At 38.8% G+C, this 20,147-nt stretch overlaps 1 protein-coding gene across 8 annotated transcripts in view; it reads right to left on the reverse strand.

Annotated features, from left to right (window-relative positions):
* Positions 1 to 515: 515 nt before the first annotated feature.
* Positions 516 to 20,147, reverse strand: part of Jade3 (jade family PHD finger 3) — a 137,116-nt gene continuing 117,484 nt past the window's right edge. For all 8 annotated transcript variants that reach the window (XM_021222769.2, XM_021222768.2, XM_040733713.1 and 5 more), the window contains 4 exons: positions 17,598 to 17,714; positions 7,447 to 7,917; positions 6,274 to 6,391; positions 516 to 3,457 (listed from right to left, as the gene is read on the reverse strand). In XM_021222769.2, the coding sequence (XP_021078428.1) occupies positions 2,565 to 3,457; positions 6,274 to 6,391; positions 7,447 to 7,917; positions 17,598 to 17,714 (1,599 nt within the window). In that variant the 3' untranslated portion in view covers positions 516 to 2,564. The remainder of the gene's footprint in view (positions 3,458 to 6,273; positions 6,392 to 7,446; positions 7,918 to 17,597; positions 17,715 to 20,147) is intronic.

Here is a 20,147-nt window from a genome sequence, read left to right on the forward strand (position 1 = left end):
CCACTGATTTACTCAATGACCTTTGACAACTGGAAAATATTTACCCTCTCAAAGTCCTGCCATGAGACCATATAACTCTGATCACATGACAGACTCCCAGAGCTCTGTGTAGAATGAGCATTATAAACAACACCCTGGTGTATCCTGTCACTTTATATGTCCCTGACCATTTTAAATGATGATCCTAAGGTTTTTATCTTCCAAGCCTGCTGAAATCATGATTTCTGGGCAAAGTACAAAGGGCTCTCATTGACTTCTGGTACTGATCTGAATTGTGAATATGTGCTTTTTCTTTTTTTGAGACAGGGTCTTGTTATGTATCCCAGGCTGTCCTAGAAGTTATCCTTATGCCTCAGCCTTTAATGCTGGGATTCTAGGCATGTGTCATCAACCCAGATGATTTGTGCCTCTAAACATTCAATTCTTCAACCCTGAACCTCCCTTTTAACATACAGTAAATTCATAGATTTAAAAAAACAGTATGTCAAAACAGAAAACTACCACACTGACAGTAGTTAATAGTTTTCATAATTTAATGAAAAAGTACTGATAAAAAGATGACATTTGAAAAGACTGAATTGATCTTCAAAATGAATTATAAAAGACAAGATGAAAAACATTAACAAAGGTTAAGAGGTAATACTTCAAAGAACAAAATGTTGCAGATGCATTTTGGGGCATTTGGAATGTATACAAACTGAAGGCTCATTTATTTACCCAGGAAAATTCTGTAAAAAATATTCCCATTTTATTTCCCTGACTTGAATGATATTTCAGGCAATACTCTCCCAATGGCATTATATATGGAATTTGGCTAAAGCACTCTTTTCCTGTTTGCTTTTCCCCCTACTCAGAATTCAAAGGCATGAAGGACAGGCAACTGACTTGCCTTTAATGTAAGGAATTTACCACTCACCTCAATTATACTCTCGTTGCCATGAAAGTGTCACATTTATATGTACCTATGAGTATTTAAATAAGCACAGAGGCTGAGAGTATTAAGAGGAAATTCTCTTCCTCATTTTCCAACTACAACAAAATACAGGACACCTATTACACATGTTATGATATGTTCATTCACACATGTTCATAGGCACAAAAGAAACATTTTAAAAATGCAGCCAAAGGAAAGGCAAAATATAGAAGTTTTCAAAAGAGAGAGAGAAAAACCAAAACCCCAAAGAAGCTTTAACAAGGTTCTAAGACCGAAGGTGGGAGAGAGGCAAACTGCTCCACAGCATTGGCTAGACAGAGGACTACTGCCCTCTCACTGGCACCTATTGCTGGCTTCTTTCTCCAGCATGAAACTGCAGAAATTGAAAATGGCCTCTTGTTTGAAAATTCTCTCAATATGTTCCCAAACTAGAAGAAAGAGAATATTATTTTAAGGCTAAGAAGAAAAGGGAACTGAGAATTACAGTCTGCCTCACATTTTTACAAACTGCTACTTTCCCCTTTTTCTTAAATGGAAGCAGAATTGTTTCATCTACTGCTTCAAAATTCTCTTCCTCTAGAAATGAATCAAGGCCAATTATTTGGTAATATGGTATAAGCAAGTTTTGAAAAATGGCTCTGACATTTATGCTTGGGAAATTGCCTTGGATTCAAAATTCATACAAAGCTAAATTATATCCATGTATTAAACACATGCTTTCAAATTTGTCTGACAATAAAATCTGTTTCAAAATTAAAGCAGGTAAGAATACTTAACCCTCTGTGCATTACACTATATTTTAATTATACCTCAATAAAAATTTTATAAACATTAAAGCAGGTATACAAAACTGTCAGCCAACTTTAGTCAAACTTATTTGAAAACAACACAAAAAACCCTGACCTGGTACAAATAACCCAGAAAGGTCACACTTTGGGAAAGGCTCTGGATATCTTCACAAATGCCTTGAGAAGCAGAGCATTTTCCTTGGAAGTAGTACTTTTGTACTTTTGTAAACACTATCCACAAGTTAGCTTGTTAGCTGGATAAGAGAGTTATGAGTGTGCCCCAACAAGCAGGTCTAGGAACAGGCACTGGACATTTAGGAGAATTGACTTTATACTATACGATACTGTGAAAGAAACTCAACCTTGCATGAAGCAAGGAAGAAAATAGTAAGTGACAGTATCTGCTGCTCTCCTGGTCGCTGCCTTGAAAAGGTTTTATAGATACCAATGGAATTAGAAATTTTCTACAGACGTGAGCTTTAAGGAATCACATGTTATAGTTTCAAAAGATAAGTAGTTTTATTGTCTGTCATGTTCTTTTGCAAATCCATCAACAATACAAAGATTCTTCACATGTAGATTAATCAGTTAATGTACCCAGAAAGCAGTCCTGAAGTACTCACTGAGCAAATACTCTGGGCCCAAATGTTCCCAGCATCCTCCAACAAAGCAACCCCAGACAACCTGCAACTCTTGTAATGTGCTTATAAAACTATACCTGAAACCTTTTCAAAAATGTCAAACCATTATTTTCCCTGCAATTCCTCCTAATATATACTAGAATCCTTTTGGTGTTTAAATTTCCCCCATTATGTGGGGGCAAAGGCAAAAGATGTTTCTGATCACCTTTGCATTGTGGTGTGGGAATGAGGGTAAACCTTGCTTTTCCCATGGCCCTCCCTAACAGAATCATGAGGATTTTCTCTGTCAGAACTTTCTCTCTTTACCCTTGCTTTTTCTTTATTCCCCTCCCCTTCTGCCTCTGAATCACTTGGCTCCAAATCAGGGCAATACCCATCGGTTTCCTGATATGGAGCTCTTCCTGTTGACCGCCTGAGAAGCTGTCTATCCCACAACTGCTCCTTAGAGCTCACATTCTTAGTTGCCTTAACACAGTACTGGAGGTCCTCGGTGGGCCTCACCCATGTATTGGTGGCCTCCTTAAAGGACCTGCTGAGGTGTTCTATGCCAGATTTTCTAATGTTTCCCTGACTGGGCAAGTGGGAGCTGAGCATTGACTCCTGGTCACAGAACATCTCATCTTTCTGGGACATGTTCCCAGACCAGCTGCCCTCCAGGCCATTGGAACTGGCAAGCCTGGGCTGACTCTTCCCATTACCGATAGAAGCCTGTCCATGGAGGGCAGCCTGAAGAGCCAGAGGCTTCCCTAATGATTGCCCACGATAGAACTCTGCAGATGGAGCTCTCTGAGTAGCACTGGAACTCTTGGCTTCACTTCGAGAATGGCTACGGCTAGCTGGCAAACAATTACTCTTGATTTCTAATGGATGTCTCGAATATAGTTTCACATTCCTGTCCAGTGGCTCCTCAGGCATCTGAGGGCTCCCTTTATTGTGACTAGGGGAGCTGCTGCCAGGAGAGGAGAGTTGGTGCTCTGTTTCTGTGGAGCTGTCTCTGCAGTCTTCTGAGGTTGATTTAGGCATTTTCAACTTTAAGGTAATTCGTGGTGGTGGGTAAAACAATGAGTTCTCTAGTGCATTTGTCAAAGAAGGTCCTGAAATCAAAAAGAAAGATTTGTTTAACAACTGACTGAATTATTAGCATATACATGTATCACCACATATGTTCATGAACCTATTGCTCCAAACGTCTAATTAGCACCTGTCTTTGAGGCGCATGTATACCATGGTGAGCTGCAGTAGAGAATGAACCCAGAGTCCCACAGAAAGCACTATCCATGGCTCCCAACCTTTACACCTTTGCTTCCTAACCTATAAAACAATAGTAACAACTAGTGTGCTCCGTCTTATGTCTCAATTTCCATGTCTTTCATTTCTTTGTGTATGTGTGGTGGCAACTGCATATGTGTGCATGCACGTGGATGCCAGAGGTTGATGCTGGATATTTTCTTCAATCGCCTTCTACCTTACTTTTTGAGACCAGGCTTTTCACTGAAACTGGAGTTTATCAGTTGGCTGGATTAGCAAACTCTTGGGATCTTCTTGTCTTCATCTAACTAGTACTGGATTCACATCACAAGGGCGTGCAGCACACAGGCTTTTTATCTGAGTGCTGGGGATTGGACACACTAACAGAGCTCTTACCCTAGACTTCTCTTTGCCTTTCATTTCTATAAAGAATGTCCAGAGAAACCCTGTCTCAGATAAAAAAGCCAGGCGGTGGTGGCACACACCTTTAATCCTAGCACTCGGGAGGCAGAGGCAGGGGGATCTCTGTGAGTTCGAGGCCAGCCTGGTCTACAGAGTGATTTCTAGGACAGGCTCCAAAGCTACAGTCTCAGAAAAAAAGTCACTCACAGTGGTTTAGAATGAATTCTTTGGGTGTTTATGGATGGGCATACAGGTAATGAGCAGGACTGAAGATGTGCCTCAAACACATGACATTTCAGATTTTATCCTTTCCTCTCCAGGCATTCCCAAACAAGTCAAATAGAAAACCTCAAAAACACAGTACAAGATTTGGTGGGGGAAAGGTACATAGGTATTTTAACTTGGCATTAGAAGCAGTAGGTAAATATTTTAAGCCCTTAATCTATAATATCCTGATTATGAAGTATGAGATAATTTAAAAATATTATTGAATCCAGGTATGGGCATACTTGCAATAGCATATGTGTAGAGGTAGATGATAACGTTATAAAGTCAATTCTCTCCATCTTTACATGGGTCCTAAAGATCAAACTCAGACCACCAGGCTTTTGAAACAAATGCTGTTACCTGCTCAGCCATCTTGTTGCCCCTGGAGTAGGTTTGATAGTGGTAAGGGCCAGCAGCAAACAATCACAACATATAGGATTATCCAGGGATGTATTCATTACCTGGAATATGTCACTCTACAACTGGCCTTTGCCCATTATATTCTTACAATATATACTTCAAAGAATGAGATATAAAGAGGATGGCTTACAAGTATACTAAAGGATAGCATGCATTCCCCAAGGGTCCATTTTGAACAACTATAGCCTCTATCTCGGCTAGGGTTTGCCACCTGTTGATGCTGTAAGTCATATTCTTATAATCAGAAGCTACTTGGCTAAGTCCAATCTTGTCAGCACACAGGGATTCCTCCCTGTTGTCCTTCGCTTCTTATTGCTTTGACAGTTATGTTACAGGATAATCTTGTGGCTGAGTATCCCTGCTACTTCCTGTTACATGAGCATGCTGCAATGTAGTCACAAATACCCCAGGAGCTTTTGATGCCTACTTGACATCTTGTTTCTATGTGCTTATTATTTTATGGTTGGCTTTTAGCAGGTGAGGATTCTATACATTTTGCCCAAGTTACCCTTAGTGCTTAGGTTCTCCCACCTATTTCTTTCTTTTTTAAAAAATTATTTTTATTTTATTTGCATTGCCGTTTTGTGGGCATGTATGTCTCTGTGAGGGTGTCAAACCTAGAGTTAAAGACAGCTGCTGTTAGCTGCCATATGGGTGCTGGGAATTGAACCCGGGTCCTCTGGAAGAGCAGTCAGTGCTCTTAACCACTGAGCCATCTCTCCAGTCTTTTCCCACCTATTTCTATATTAAAATAAACATAGGAAAGTGTCACTGTATATGACTTCCACTTTGGGTACTGTATATCATCACCTATCTCTCTCATCAAGTGGACAATGCAGGGATTCTCTGTTGACTGCTCTATCTTCTAGTTTACTTCTTAGTCCCTAGCACAGTGGTTCTCAACCTTCCTAATCTGTAACCCTTTAATACAGTTTCTTATGTTTAATAGTTCCCCAACCACAAAATTACTGTTGCTACTTCATGACTGTAATTTTGCTATTGTTACGAAATGAGTTGCAAATAGCTGTGTTTTCCAATGGTCTTAGGCGATCTGTGTGAAAAGGTCATTTAACCTCCAAGGGTGAGAACCACTGCCCTAGTATGTTTTCAATAAATATTAGTGAATAACTGAAAAGATTAGAAATATATCTCCTTTAACTTCTGGCCGAGGATCTATTTTTAACAGATGACCTTTAAGATGAGGAACCCTGGAATTAAATGGTTTCTGGAAACTAGGATTTTGTGCTAGCGTCTTGATTTTAAAAGTGAATTTGATAATTACAAAACACTTTCATGGCTGTAATTACTAGATTATCTGCCTTAGACTTGCAACTGCTCCTTTACTCCTATCCTGGAATTTCTTTTCCTTCATTTTTTTCTGGGGAGTTTCTACCCAGGAATTAATTTCTCATCTTGCAAATTGACAGTTAAATAGGCTACATAATTATCATGTTAGACTGAAGCAAATGAAATAAATTTTAAGTTGCAGAATAGATATAAAATGAAATTGTAAAAATGGATATAATCAGAAGCTCTATATATGCTGGGACAATTTTAATACATAGGTTATTACCTTCTGTAACTTCTTGGTTGAGAAGCTGAACTTGCAAACCAAAGATCTGTTCCTGCACTTTGGTGTGTGACAGTTTCAGCTTCTCTCGCCTGCTTATCATGTAGCATAGATTTCGGACCTGCAAACCCAATCCCCAGCAAATAAAGATATTTGTTATATTAAGCAAATTTACAGTTGAAATTGTTCAGTTACATTGAAGGTCACTGAGTTCTGATGGCTGTGGGAGTAAGGAGTGAAGTCAAGAAAGGGCCACAGACCACAACCCCAATCAAAGGAATTACTACAGAATGACAATCATGGGGACTTGGCTCCCATGTCAACCTGCTTTAAGAACAAGTGCTTGAAGCTTCTCTCTGAAACCTATTTTCTAGTCTACAATTTAAAAGGATCAGTATTTATATACACAGTCCAGCTAAGAATATAATGGCACCATACTTTAGCCTTCCCTTTCTATCCATGAGTATGAATGAGAGCATTTGGCATCTGTACCACCAGGGCTGACTCATTTCTAGAAATTAGACAATTAAGGAATTTCCTAGGGTAAACACAGCACCTAACTTTTCTTTGAATTTTTATAGCACTTAATTTACCCAATGAATACATCATGAGTTAAATTACCTGGCAAAGTGGCTGTCAATCCGAGATGATTTTAAACCCTAGGAGGAATCTGGTAATTTGGAAAAACAATCTTGTTTGTCAGAACCAAGTGTATAAGGGGACTGGTATATAGTGGGCAGAGATCACTGATGCTGCTAAACATCCTATCCTGCCACTTACAACAAAAGTTAGTACTCCACAATAAATAACTACGCAGCTCAAGATGTCCATGGTGCTGAGTCTGAAAAACTCCGAGACAGTGCTTTTCTGAACAAAATTCACTCATTAGGCTTAAGTCTCAGTAATATGTCAGTAAAATATAGCTGAGTCATTTTAGACTTGACAGTGAATTAAAAAGTAAATCAACTGATAATAATAAATTCAAAGTTCATAGAGCAAATACATGAGTTATTTCCATTAATCTGTCAAAATTTAAACAGAGTCTAATGTTTGGGACCACAGAGAACTAAGATGACAAGGAAGGACACAAACTTACACTATATAATGGGGTTGTCATTTTAAAATTGGAAGTGGTGTCACCTATCTCTATACAGACAATTGAACTGGTCAGCTTACCCTCTCTAGGTCCTGCCTCAGGTGCATAAACATTCTCATGCGAGTATGAATGCTTTCTTCTTTTGGCTGTACCAACACATTTTCTTCTTCTTCTTTTGGAGGAATTAATGGCTTGTTGAAGTTGCTTTTGCGCTTCAGTTTCCAGTAGTTATAGATAAAGTCCACAGTTAACGCAGATAGCCCTAGCTCTTTGGCAACATCTTCTACCTGGACCAAGGTGTAGAATTCTTCTTCTAGTTCACGAAGCTTCTGTGCCCGGAGGCTGGTTTTCTCATTTTTTGCCTGGCTCTGCTCAGCAACTCTGTGGTGGTGGTACTCACCCTCTCCAACTTTTGGCTTGTTTTGGCTATGCTTGAGGCAAAAAGACTTGAACTTTACTTCATCACCCTCATCTAGGATGGTCTTCATTTCTAGACCGTGCTCAAAGGCACAGGTGACATGGAAGGCAGTAATACAGCTTTTCACAGAGCACTAAAGGAGAAAAAAAAGTGTTAAGGCAGTAGATGGGAAGAGGATAGGGACCCCTATGTCTCTGGGACCCAACTGTGAGCTTTTATAGGAAGCAAAGGAAAGACAGAGGGAAGGCCTGACAATGACAAATATTTTACAAGAAAAAAAAGCTGAAGCAAAAAGAGAAAAATATTTTACAAGATTTTTTTTACAAATAACCCAAGAAACTTGCTCATATAGATAACAGCAAGAACAGAGGCAAAAATATGAAATTCAAGCAGCCAACAAGCATTGAGTTGCTTTTTTGAGATTCTTTGCTTTATGTAGTTATATGATTTCTTCTCTTTGTCCTCCACATTACCTATATATACTTTAATTGTAGTACTTTTCACACACTAATAGCTGAAAAATTCCTAGACATAGTTAAGACAGAAGCTATGTCAACTACCTATGCACCAGAATGTCATCAATTCAGGCAATACCATAAACTACTGAGAAAGCAGTTGCTCAGAATAAATGAAAGAAAACACACAGTCAATATTATTGTTAGGATATCCATGGCTCTAAAAGGTCACAGGAACTCCAGTATCTAAGCAACAAACTCCCTGAAAATTCTAGAATACAGCTAGCTAAGCTACGCACCAGACTAGACAACTAGTCATGAAAAGCTATTTAAATTTAAATTAATTTAAGCGGGGCCAAGATGTTGAGTCATGTTAGAGCCCTTGTGTTGTGCATGAGGCCCTGTGTTTAATCTTATAACTATAAAATGGTAATTACAATTATATACTATGAGGAGTAATGGCTCAGCAGATGAGGGGGCTTCTGGGAGGAAGATTACACTTAAACAAATTCAACAGGATAAAAGAATTTCAGGAAGGGTCCATAATTCTAATATCATCTAATCTAGCCTCACATCTATTAATATTTAATTAATATTAAACTTCAAAAAGAATCTGATTTAGACATGCCCCTTTCCAATGAAGTGGTAATCTAGCCACATACTAGATTCCTCCACTGACAAAAGCTCACTTTCTCACAAAAACATTCCTCCTTAGCTTGGATAGTTCTTTTGGAAAATTTGGTTATATTAGATGCAAATATGTATCCTTAAAATTTCCACATATTTGACAAACCTCATGAAAATGGGGATGATGCTAGGCTCAAGATGCATTTTTATCTGAGAATTTTTTATTACTGCTTGGCTAAAAAACAACTATACAGATACTTAAAAATCAAACAGTAAAGGGCATTTTTAACAGCAACCAATAGAATGTTAAAAACAGATGTCTCGATGGCAGTGGTGGTGCACGTCTTTAATCCCAGCACTCGGGAGGCAGAGGCAGGGGGATCTCTGTGAGTTCGAGGCCGGGCTGGACCGACAGCCTCCAAAACAATACAGAGAAACCCTGTCTCGTAAAACCAAAAAAAAAAAAAAACCCCACAAAAAAACCCAGATGTCTCCCAGGACAAACTTATAGAATGTAGAGAAATAAATTACACAAAAAGACAAATATATGGATGAAAATAATGAATGTCTCTTAGCAAACTGTCATAAACCATCTAGTTTTAGAAAAGGTTATTCTTTGGTATTTATAATTGGAGGCCTGTACACTTTGGGGCTAAAAGAGGAAAGCCCAGCCAGGTTTTGGAGCCAAACATGTATTTATTGCTATTATAAAATAATGCTGCTATGAAAATTCATGTCAAAGTTTTTATTTTAGATTCATGGTTTCATTTATTTTGAATACTGTGTAGCAAAGGATTAACCTTGCACAAAGAAGGATCTGGCCCTTTGCCTCTAGTACCTGAGAAGCAACAAGTAAGCCTTTGGACTGTTCTGCTACATAGTCTATGCTAACTATGTGACTATGGTAGAGGCTTTGGGTTACATGGATTAACCTGACTTCTAGAAGTACCCATGAACAAGGTGTCAGGCAAATGGATAGTTAGCTCTTTTTATGTGTTGAATCCTCAATATTACCTCTGGTCTCCAAGGCTCTGATGAGTGGAGAAATAAATACTGAATGCATGGTTTTGGGAGTGGTGTGGTGGGGAGCATAAGATTTCCTTGGACAAACTGTGGCAGTTCAGCAGGGAGTTGAGGATCACTGTCATAACCCAGTTATCTGCAGATTCCTGTAGAGACTGAGAGCACATAGTGCTTGACCTTTGGGGCTGATACTTTAAGACTTGACCATTAGGTAGAGGTATCAACTTATTTCTGTAGCCACCTTTGGGGTTATTAATTCCTGGGTGGGGTCTGGCAGGCATAGTGCTGTGTTTCCTTGATTCTTTCTGTCCAATGTAGAACAATGTTTGCCCCATCCATTCTTTGAAGCTTATGCATTTAACTGGCCATGTAAGCCTTAAATCAAGTATGAGGATTTGATGTGAATCTTACTATATCCTCACAAAAAAGAGTGAGTGAGTGAGTGTGAGTGTGTGTGTGTGTGTGTGTGTGTGAGAGAGAGAGAGAGAGAGAGAGAGAGAGAGAGAGAGAGAGAGAGAGAGAGAGAGAGAGAGAGAGAGAGAGTTTCTGTGTGTGATAAATTGCAACCTACTTGGCTCCTGGGCTGCTCACTACAACCAGCACTGGCATCTAGTATCTAAAGAGGGGAAGTTTCTAGAGCAAATACATTTCTGATACAGATAACATATCCTGGATATGTCCAGCCCTATAGGAGCAGCAGCATAGAGCACCAACTTTTACTGTGGGAAAAGGGAGTTATTAAGATAGATCCAGTTCCCTCTCTTCCCCAGAGCTGGTGCATTCTAATATTCAAAGACTGGGAAAGGAAGCTGTAACAATTACATTAAAAAAATAATCTATTTATCTTTTATTACAGTTTTAAGCCTTTCAAAATACTGTTTACAGTTTTATTCATATTCTTATCTTTACTTGATTTTATTTACATTTTTATATCTGCATTTTAAACTGCTTACTATTCTTCAGCTTCATTTTTTTTCCTTTTTTAATCTTGCTGCTGCTTTATTTTTCCCCCTTTTCCTGTCCCTTCTTTTATTTATTTATTTATTTTTGGCTTTATGAGACAGGGTTTCTCTGTATTGTTTTGGAGGCTGTAGGTCCAGCCCGGCCTCGAACTCACAGAGATCCCCCTACCTCTGCCTCCCAAGTGCTGGGATTAAAGGCGTGCGCCACCACCGCCCGGCTTCCTGTCCCTTCTTTATTTCATTTATTTTTTTAGTTTAAGCTTGTCTTGAACTTTCAATCCTCCCGCCTTCTTCTCCCATGTGCTGGGATTACAGGTGTGACCACCTTTATTTATTTTTTTTTTGAGACAGGGTCTCACAATATGAAACCTGGCTGGTCTCTACTTGCTATGCAGACAAGGTTGGTCTGAAACTCATAGAGATATGCCTGCCTCTACCTCTTTAGTGCTGGGATTAAAGGTATATACCACCACCACCCAGCTCTACCTTTATTAATTTTTAACTCCATAGTTTATTCCACACTTTTGCCAGTTTCTTGTCTTTACAAAGATTAAATTTAAACTTTCAATTCTGTATATGTGTATGTCTATATGTGGCTATATGCATAAGAGTGCAGCGTCTGTGGAAGCCAGAAGGTGGCTTTCAATTTTCTGGAGCTGGAGTTAGAGGCAGCAGTTGTGAGCAACCCAACTCATGCTGGGAACCAAACCTGGGTCTTCTGGAAGAGCATTATGTACTATTAACTACTGATACATCTCTATAGCCCCTGCCACTTTCTTTCCTACAGCTACTGGTGATATAGTAGTTTGACTTTTTTTATATGTTTCATATTTGCTTTGTTTTGGTATTGGGGTAATTAATCACCAATGTCAAATAAGAGTTTAAAATCATCATAAAAACATCTCTGTGGTGTCTTTGAGACTTTCTAGAAATGTTTAACTGAGCAAGGAAGGCTGGCTCAATGTGGGTGGCACTATCCTCATTAGTTAGGGTTTCAAAATGAATTAAAAAGGAGAATCGACCTGAGCATTCATCTCACTTCTGTTTTCTGACTAAAGTAGAAACAATATGACCTGCTACCTCATTCTTCTGACATTGTGCTTTCCCTGCCATAGTGGACTGTAGCTTCAAATTGTGAGTTCAAACAAACCTTTCCTTCCTTCAGTTGCTTTTGTTAGGTATTTTGTCACAGGAACACATAAAAAAATAACTAATAGATGTGTTTCTGAAACAGTATTTTCTTCTTCTGACTGGTACTGGGCTTAGCCTCTCACTAAAGACTTTCATTTAAACCCAGAATCTACACTAATAACAGATGCACAAATTGTAATATAGAAATAGGAAATACAAAAACCAGAAAGATAAAAAGAAGCAGTTGGTTAAATCAAGACATTTGAATTGAGTCCTAACTTAAAGAAATGGTATTCATAATTCTACCTTTTGTAAGTTCTTTTACTTGAAATTGTTGAAAAATCTTTTTTATTTAAATTAGAAACAAGTTTGCTTCATATGTCAATCCCAGTTCCCTCTCCCTCCACCCTCCTACCAGGCCCCCCAGTCCCCCACCCAATTCCCACTCTGATCCCCAGGGAGTTGAGGTCCTCCATGGTGGATCTCCAGAGTCTGTTTGTCAGATCATCCAGGGCAGGGCCTAGGCCCTCCCCCATGTGACCAGGCTGAGAGAGTATCCCTCATTGTGGGATGGGCACCCAAAGTCCATTTGTATGCCAGGGATAAATACTACCCAATGCCCCATAGAAGACTCTTTTAGGGTATAGAAACATTGTTAAATTTGAGTGAGACTGAAAGTTAATTTTTCCTTATTTTTATGAGGAAGAATAGCGAGGGGGAAAATAAGCTTGTGTTTCTGCTCAACACCAATTTTTGGATTATCTAGAAATGTTTTTATAACAGACATTTTCCCACTGCACTGTAATTCTATATATAAGGCTGCTCCTTCTCTACAATGAATAGAGACCTCTTAGCACTTGCAATAAAGACATGCACAGGCATTCTCTCAGCACAAACATGTGGACGTATTGTCTTTCATTTCCCGATACCTTGGACTTGCTTGCTCAAGTGCTGAAGTTACAGGCATGTATCGCATCACGTTTGACCCATGTTTACATTTATCTTCCCTTAAAATGTTTTGCGCTCCCAAAGGCAGATATTATAACAGTCTTAAAACAAGAACAACTTGTATTAATGAATTGTGAGATACGTGGAAAAAAATTGAAGTGCTTTTCTAGGTAAGTATAGGAGAGTGTCCTTTTATGTTGTTACGTGCACACATGGAGACTAGAGGTTGATGTCAGGTGTCTTCCTTAATTGCTCTCCACCATTTGAGGCAAGGTCTGTTTCTGAACATGGAACTCAGCATTTCAGCTGACTGGATAGACAGTTAAGTGACTCCAGGGTCTGCTTGCTTCTGCACATCACTTCCAGTGCTTGGGTTACAGATGTATGAGGCCAAACATTTAGTTTTAAATAGGTGCTGGGGATTCAAATCCAGGTCCTCACGCTTATGCAGCAAGTACTTAACCATTGAACCAACTCCTCAACCTTCCTTTTAATCTTAGTATTTCATTTTCCTCATTGCATCACTTTTAATAGTCATTGAAAATGTACTTTCTTATTTACCAGTTCCCCACTTGTTGAAGATTTTATCTTTTAGAAGTTAATATCCATAACAATTGAACTCATATTGGGCTAACAGTAAACTCATACTAGTTTTCCAATTTATATTAAATTCTGTATACTTGTATGTGACTTCAGACAGACCCATATCACTCTATCATCAATCCAAGTCACAAATACTGCATGATTCTATTTAGTTTCGCTGGTCAAATGAATGTTAGGGATTTCTATAAGCATAATTAGACTTACTCTAGGGAATAATAATATGGGCATATATAACTATTAACAGTCTCACTAACATGTATATTTATCTCTTAGGTACTATGCTAAGCTCCCTGCCACCTTAAATAATTGCTATTATAATCTATACTTATAAATGTGGAAGCTGAAGCCCAGATGTTAAGGTAACTCTTCTAAGCTTACATAACCAGGAAGAAGACCAGGTTTCAAATCCAGGGAAACTGGAACCAAAGAGTATATTTCTCCTCTTCTCTCCTGTCTCTTCCCTTTTCCTCCCCATTCCTCTATCTTTTCCTTCTTTCCATCCTGTGTTCTAAGATGGTCTAACTATATGGCCTAGGCTGGTCTTGAACTGGCAGTACTAGTGCTCCAGCTTTCCAAGTGTTAGGGTTTATAGTTGAATGTTATTATGCTCAGCTTCAAAGTCATTATTTTCTAGACAAGTTTATTTGCAGACTAGGCCAAGGCTCAGGATCTAGATAGAATGGGAACCTCAATATAAGATACAGAATAGAGAGATTTGGGAAATCTGCCAATTGGAGCAAGTATGTCTAGAAGCGGGGAAGATCCAGGGCTTCCTAGACATCTAGCTTGAACCCAGACTATCATTTGCTAAAGGATTATCAGAAGGCTTCATGCTAAAAAAGGCTCTTATTTGTTTAAATATTACTATGGCTGCCTTTGCATTGCAAAAGTGGTGTTGAGCAGCTATGACATGAAACTACATGGTTCATGAAGTCTAACATATTTACTATCTTGCTATTTATAGAACAAATTTACTGGTCCTTGCTCTAACCAATAAGGCCCTATATAATCTCTTTGATTTTCCCAAACATTCCATTCTCAGTGGATTTTTCTTGTTGATCAAATAGGCCAGGCACACTCCTTTCTCATGGCTTTTTCAATGGCTGTTTCCTCTATCTGGAACACTTTTATCCTAAACATCTGAACTGCTTTTTCTCTTACACTGAAGTCTTGTGTTCAAATTTTATGTCCATAGTTAGTCCTACCCTAAACCCCTCAGCTTAAACTTGTAACTCATACTCCCTGCATCTCATTTCCCAACTACTTACTGTCCTCTAGTCTTTTCGACAGCAGTCATCACCTTCTAACATTTTAACATCTATTGCTCACTGTCTACTTCTACAACTAAAATATAAGCTTCACAGTGCAAAGTTCTTTGTTATTTCATTGATAGACCCAAACCATAGTACACAATTAGGCATACACATTTGTCAAATAAATTAAGTCCTTTATACTAAAGTTTGTGATAGGGCTATAGTTCAGTGACAGGGCATGTGCTTGGCATATGAGATCTTGGGATTAATCCCTAGCACCACACAAAAATGCATAATAGCCTTAATTTAGTAAGATTTCTCTAAAATCAAGAATCTGAAATTTAAGAAATAAAAGTAAGAACCACTGGTCTGCAGATGAGAAACCTTTAGAATGTTCCATCTATTCATCTGTTCATCCATCATCCATGTATCAATCTAGTATTTATCGTATGCCTATCATGTCAAGGTCTGGGGAAAATAATAGAACAAAACTAGGGAAGATAAACTCATAGATGAGCAATATAATAGAAGACAGAATGTGGAGCCTAAGATGCAATGCAAACTCCGATCTGTAAAGGTTAAGGTTAACATTTTCTCTCACTAGTTGTTACTAATTACTAGCCAGTATAAAAAAAATCTTTAACAGCAAAATAGTGGGAAATATGGGTGCCACAATGAGGAGAATAAGTTACTGAATATAGATGCAATCTCTACTATAAATTATTAAATAATGCACATGGAACAATTTGTTTCAATGGAAAATATATATTACAAATTAATTTGGTACAAGGAAACATATATGTATTTATTCAATGCACTGTAAATGAATACTAATGGGGGAATGGTATATCATCTTGGCCTTCAAGAGGCTCATATATGAAGAGCAAATAGGGGAGATCTTAGATGAACATATAATGTGTGAGGTTAGTGTCTTAGGGTTTCTATTGCTGTGACAAAACACCATGACCAAACCTGGTATGCTGGTCCACAAACTTAATCCCAGCAGCACTCGGGAGGCAGAGATGTGTGGGTATCTGTGAGTTCGAGGCTAACCTGGTCTACAAAGTTAGTTCCAGGACAGCCAGGGCTGTCCAAAAAGAAAAAAAAGAAAAGAAAAGAAAAAAAACAACAAACCAAAAATCAACCAAACAAATGAAAAACCATAAAAAACAAGAAACAAACAAAAACCCTACTATGACCAAAAGTAACTTGGGAAAAAAAGGATTTTTTTCATTTTACAACTTGTATCATTCAGGGAGTTAGGACAGAAACGCAAGGCAGGCACTGATGCAGAGGCCCTGGAAGAGTGTTGTCTACTGGCTTGCTCCTCACAGCTTGTTCAAACTGTTTTCTTATAGCACCCTGGATCACTAGCCTGGTAGTAGCACCCCCTGCTTCCATGGTGGGCTGGAACTTCCCAAGTCAGTCATCAATCAAGAAAATGTCTACAAGTCAATTTATTTAGGGGCATTTTCTCAATTGAGTCATTTTGCAAAATGACTTTAGCTTGTGTCAACTTGACATAACACTAGCCAGCAGAGTAAGTATATACCAGAGGGACATTTTTTCCCCTTTATAAATACTAAAATGTTATAGGTAAGATAAACAAATAAAATCAGCCAAAAGAAATATTTAAAAAGCAAGATAAGTGCTCATATTTGTTAGATGACAAGTCTGCAACCTGTTATGCCAAGCAACAGTGAGCTAAATTAAACAACCTAGAGCCACTGCCTTAAGTTATGACATTACAGAGACTCCTTTCTCTGAAGGTCTGTAGGAAAATCTAATTTCAACCAGTCTGCAGCTTACACACAGTAAGTCTATGGAATGGAAGGTCAGTCCTTCCTTCCCACTTACAGGCAGCACCATCTTATTATGTTTGGAGCAGAAAGTGAAGTGATATTGTATCTCAGATATCTCACAGAACATTACTTGTATTACCACATGCTCATAGATGACTAAGAGAATGATTTTCAAAACTAGTCACCAGATTTTATCTATTCAAATGTACCTTTCTGCACCCAAGTGGTTACAGAGCCATTTACTTAATCATCTTGGATTTTTTAAAAAGATTTATTTATTTTTATTATGTATACAGAGTTCCGTCTGCTTGTATTCCTTCAGGCCAGAAGAGGGCACCAGATCTCAATATGGATGGTTGTTTGCCAATCATGTGGTCGCTAGGAATTGAACTCAGGACCTCTGGAAGAGCAGCCAGTGCTCTTAACCTTTGAGTCATCTCTCCAGTCCCATCCTGAGTTAAATACCATTATGAGCATTATTTTTAGACAGAGTTTCACTATATTGTTCAGGCTGGACTTGAGCTGAAATGATTCTTCTGCCTCAATTACCTGAATAGCTGGGCCTAAGGTGTGGATCATTATGCCTGACAACCAATATGAATGGTAAAAAGAATATGTCAAAGGTCAGAGAGATGGCTTAGTAAGAACATTTTTTCCTCTTTCAGAGGATCTAACTTAAATGCCCAGCACCCATGCTGGGTGGCTCACAACAACCTGTAAATCTAGCTTCAGGAGATCCAACATCCTCTTCTGGTCTCTGGGGGCACCCCCACACATGTGGCACCCCACATATATACATAAATAAAAATAAATCACTAAAAAAATCAGGCTGAATAGCCCAGAAGCAACATCTGAAAAAAATTACTACAAATGGTCTGTGGAATAGCAGCACCTTGCACATAAGAGAGGAGACCTTAAGTGACTTCTGGGTTAATGGGGCACTCTTACTGGGACCATGAGTCAGGTCAACTTGGTTTTAGGTCATTTCAGTACTTCTCAGGGCACTTACCTGAATACAAGCCCCTGTCTTCAACTTGCACAGGCTGCAAACTAAGGCCCACCGACTAGGTGGAATATGGGAGATTTTTGTGATAGGTTCCATTCTCTCAGGACAAGCAATGCTGACCTACAAATAAAACATCATCATAAGGCAGGAGCACCAGGACATCTTAGAAGCACATTTCACAAAGTATAAATGATGTTATATGAGGCTGAGAACATTAAAACAATGATGTAAGCAAAATCTTGCAAGGTTAGTATGAAATAATAATAAACAAAACACATTCTCTTTCCATTGCTCTCAGTCCTTCAGTTATTTCTATATTCTATATTTCAAAAATTCATATATGTGATGAGAGTGCAGGAATGTAGACTAGGTATGCATGGTTCCCTTAAAGAATCAAGAAAAGGAAATAAAGTTCAGAAATTCTAGTACCCGTCTTATGTTATCACATGACTTGCTATTTCATTTAATCAACTAAAACTAAAGACAGGTGGTGACAGATCTTCATATTTGGTTCACAGTGCAGGATGATGTCGTTGGAAAATAGCAGCAAATCTATGTAATAAACAGACTGCGGCATTTGGGGGCGGGAGAGATAGCTCAGAGGTTAAGGGCACTAGCTATTCTTCCAAAGGACCTGGGTTCAATTTCCAACATCTACATGGCAGCTTACAATTGTCTGTAAATCCTTTTACAGGGGATCAAAAAAAAGAGATAGAATGCAGCATGTAATTAGAAAGGATGAGGATGACATCACTTCTAAACCATAGTCTTTAAAACTACTATCAGCTTACTCTACTCTCTCAAAGTAGCTTCAAAGTGAAATTAAGTCTTTGGGGAAGCTGAAAGGAAAGGGATACTTTAAAAAAGATGAAAAAAATCTTTTCCATATGGAAACAAAGGTTCATGTGACTATTGGTAAAAAAAAAAAGTGTTCTACTTTATCTCTTAAAGCAGAGGCAAACACCCACAGTTAAACACTGAACTGAACCCAAGGAACCCAGTGACAGAGAGATTGGAGCGATGAGCAAATTGACAAAGAATGGGCTGGCAAAACCAGCAGAGACAGCTGATCTGAACAGGGCAGAGCTCTTGGACCCCAGACCGACAGCTGGGAGGCCAGCATGGGACTGATCCACACCCCCTGAGTGTGAGAGTCAGTGAGGAGGCCTGGGCAACCTATGGGGCCCTGGGCAGTAAATCAGTGTTTATCCCTGGCATTCAAACAGACATCATGTGTCCATAACACAAAGAGGGATGCTCTCTCAGCCTGGACTCTTAGGGGAGTGCCTGGACCCTGCCCTGAGTGAAATGACAGACTCTAGATATCCTCTATGTGGAAGGAAATGGCAATAGGGTGGGAGGCTGGGTGGGATGGTGGGAGGGTGCGGGAGGAGGGGAGGGAGAGGGAACTGGGATTGACATGTAAAACAAGCTATTTAAAATTAAAATAAAAACAAAAACAAAGTTATACATGCCTTTTTAAGGAAACAAACTTTTAAAATTATTATTCTTCATTTTATTTTGCACGCACAAGTGTTTTACCTATGTGTATGTCTGTGCAACACATGCATGCAGTGCTCACAAAGGCCAGAAGAAGGTATTGGATTCTCTGGAACTGGAGTTATAAATGGTTGTGAGCCACAATATGGGTGCTGGGATTTGAACCTAAGTCTTCTGAAGAGCAGCCAGTGCTCTTAACCCCTGCACCATCTCTTTAGCACCAGAAATAAACAGCTTTTTAAAAGTGGGTAACTATCAAACTAAGGCGATTCATCTAGTGTAAGTTCTGTATAGATCAGAAAAGAAAGATCTGTAATAGTCCAAAATGTACCAGGAATCCAGAGAAGGTTAATAGCTGTGAAAGTTTGTATTTTTAATTTGAGATAGCTTTCTGAGTGTTGGGAAATATAGGTGATTTGTTTTATTTTTATGTGTGTGGTATTAGGGATCAAGTCCAGGCCTTTGCACATGCTTTTGATTTTTGTCTCTTTGAGACAAGGTCTCACTATAGCTTAGGCTAGTATTGAGTTTGCTATGCAGGCCAGGCTTGGAACTTCTGATTATCCTGCCCTTTCCATTCAAAGATGCAGGTTTACAGGCATATGTACTAGGTCTGGCTTCAACCTTTTTTAATTTTAATTTTTTGGTACTGGAGAGTTCCCTTGTTCATGCTAGGCAAATACTTTAGCATTAACTACACCCTAGCCCAAACCCTTGTGTTTTTTTTTGTTGTTGTTTACAGAATCTAGCTATGTAGGCTGGCTTTGTGCTCATCACATAGTTCCAACCTGGTTTTTGGATCTTAACTTTCCTGCCTCAGCCTCCCAAGTACAGGGATTACAGAAATGTACTAACATGCTTAGTTTAGAAGCCATGTTTTAATTAAGTTAATGAACACTAGCACCTCAGGAAATACCTGCAACTAAAGGATCAGAGTAGATAACAAGGAATAGAATTTTGAATGAAAATCTTAGGTAAGAGTTTAAGCCCTGAAAAGAGCTTTATAAGTAAAGAATAACTAGTATGGTGGCCCTTAATCCTGGAATTTGGGAG

The sequence above is a fragment of the Mesocricetus auratus genome, unplaced genomic scaffold (genome assembly GCF_017639785.1).
Source record: "Mesocricetus auratus isolate SY011 unplaced genomic scaffold, BCM_Maur_2.0 Super-Scaffold_100033, whole genome shotgun sequence".
In the NCBI taxonomy this organism is placed as follows: Eukaryota; Metazoa; Chordata; class Mammalia; order Rodentia; family Cricetidae; genus Mesocricetus; species Mesocricetus auratus.